The sequence below is a fragment of the Papilio xuthus genome, unplaced genomic scaffold (genome assembly GCF_000836235.2).
Source record: "Papilio xuthus unplaced genomic scaffold, Pxut_1.1 DF827948.1, whole genome shotgun sequence".
Lineage (NCBI taxonomy): Eukaryota > Metazoa > Arthropoda > Insecta > Lepidoptera > Papilionidae > Papilio > Papilio xuthus.
In genome coordinates, this window is record NW_013530701.1 from 1 (window position 1) to 2,087 (window position 2,087).

Below are 2,087 nucleotides of genomic sequence, written 5' to 3' on the forward strand. Positions count from 1 at the left end.
ATCAGCTACATAATGGCCTCCTCGTAGCTTGCCAGGTATGAACTCAATATCCGTAGACCCAATGCTGGCACCTTTGAGTTTGGCTCTACACATTTCTGCTACCAACTGAATACCTAAATAAAAAATATTGCATTAAAAAATTACAAAGACTGCATTTCTTTTAAGTTTAAATTAGGAATAACATCAAAGTTTGTAATTTTTTGTCAGGAAAAATATCTGCAGGTATTGCACAATAATAATTAAACAACGGAATTGTGACAAATAGTTCAATAGACAAATATTTAGCGTAGATTAAGTACGAGAAATATACATTAAGGGGTTGCTATGTACTCATTAATCAAATAACCTTTTAGATGCTGAGCAGCTAAGCCGGGTTTACTTCGCCCTGCCCTTATGTTCATAACCCGTACCGGTATGCCTAGAATGGCACTAAGTGATATAGAGTTTCGAAGGATTTGTCCGCCCTGGAACATAAAAGCGTAATAAGAAAAAATAATTTGCACTTGCAAATAAATTATTGCAAAATCATTTTATTTTTCCATACCCCTTCTAAAACACTTCCGTCGATCTCCATACATTGTGACATAATAAAGAGAGATAGACTTCTTTATGTTTAAGTAAGTAAGAACGAAATAAATTAAATTAAACTTAGGTTTGCTATTTTACTATTTTAAATCTGACATTGCCAACAATGACAACTTCACAACTGACATCTGATCTGACAACACTTTATTTTGACTTTGTGGCGAAGAGTAGGTATACTCTTTGGGTATATGCAGCATCTGACAAATCTGTGGTTATGTGCAAAAGGATTTCATTAGAGGCAATTGGTCGTGACTTTTGGCGGGAACTCCAAATAGAGCGCGCGTATTTTAAATTTCTTTTCGTTTAAATATTTTATTTCATTATTTTTATCTTAAAGTTAATTGTAAATAGTGTAAATTTTAAGGTTTGACCCTTTGTAATGGAGGGTAACGAGGGGGGCGGGGATAACCCGCCCACCTCATCATCTAAACGTCTTCGCGTTGAGGACCGTGGTGATCCCAAGATGGACGTTGAAGTCGGTAGTGGCGGTGAGCGTAATGACTCTTATTTACCCTTTTTTAAACCTAACTACAAAAGACTGTATCCCGAGAACTCGGTAAATACTGAATTTAAAGTATTTGTGGAAGCTACTAATAGGGATAGACTGGGCAACAAGAGCCCAACATATTTGAATCACATATTTTCAAACGAAATTAAAGGTGTGACGGCAATTCAACGCGTGAATGCCAATAAAATTGCAGTTAATTTCAAACAATATAATACAGCAAATAACTTTATTTCCAATTCATCTTTTCTAAACAAATATCAATTGAAAGCTTTTATTCCCGCTGCCCAAATTGAAAAAACTGGCATTATTAGATTCGTACCAGCGAGCATATCAAATAAAGAGTTATATAGCAGGCTATCGTCAATATATGAAATAATCGCAATAAGAAGATTTTCGAAAAAAGTAGGAAATGAATATGTTCCTTTACAAACTGTAAGCATTACTTTTCTATCTAATATTTTACCAGATAATGTTCAATATGACTTATTCTCTTATAGAGTTTTCGAATATATACCACCGTTGCAACAATGTTTCAAATGTTTCAAGTTTAATCACTCAGCTAAAATCTGTAACGGTAAACAAAGATGTTCAATTTGTGGAGGTGAGCACTTATATAAGGAATGTGACAAGCCCACTGAAATTTGTTGTACAAATTGCAGCAGACCTCATCTTGCCATTTCAAAAGTATGTCCAGTTAAAATGAAGAAAATTATGGAAAAGAAAACTAAAATTACTTATGCAAGTGCTACCACAACTAAGCAAATTAATAATAATGAATTTCCCCCACTTCCAACATCAAAAACACCTTTATATAGTGGTGTAAATAAGTCTGTAAATAAACCTGTATATAATTCTGTAAATAAGCCAGTATATAATATTGTAAATAAGCCTGTAAATTCAAATGTAGATAATGTAAATAAGCAAGATTTCTTGCCTGTAGAAAATATTAAAACTCAAATTGTCTCCAACAATGATGTACTTATGGCCCTTGTAC

At 33.6% G+C, this 2,087-nt stretch overlaps 1 protein-coding gene across 1 annotated transcript; it reads right to left on the reverse strand.

Moving 5' to 3' along the window:
* Positions 1 to 6: 6 nt before the first annotated feature.
* On the reverse strand, positions 7 to 715 carry LOC106114940 (RNA 3'-terminal phosphate cyclase-like; the record flags this gene model as incomplete). Its single annotated transcript, XM_013308267.1, has 3 exons — positions 545 to 715; positions 347 to 464; positions 7 to 113 (listed from the first exon to the last, which is right to left on the reverse strand). Coding segments are annotated over exons 1-3 (267 nt in total), but the record flags the coding sequence as incomplete, so codon positions are not given.
* Between the last annotated feature and the right edge of the window lie 1,372 nt (positions 716 to 2,087).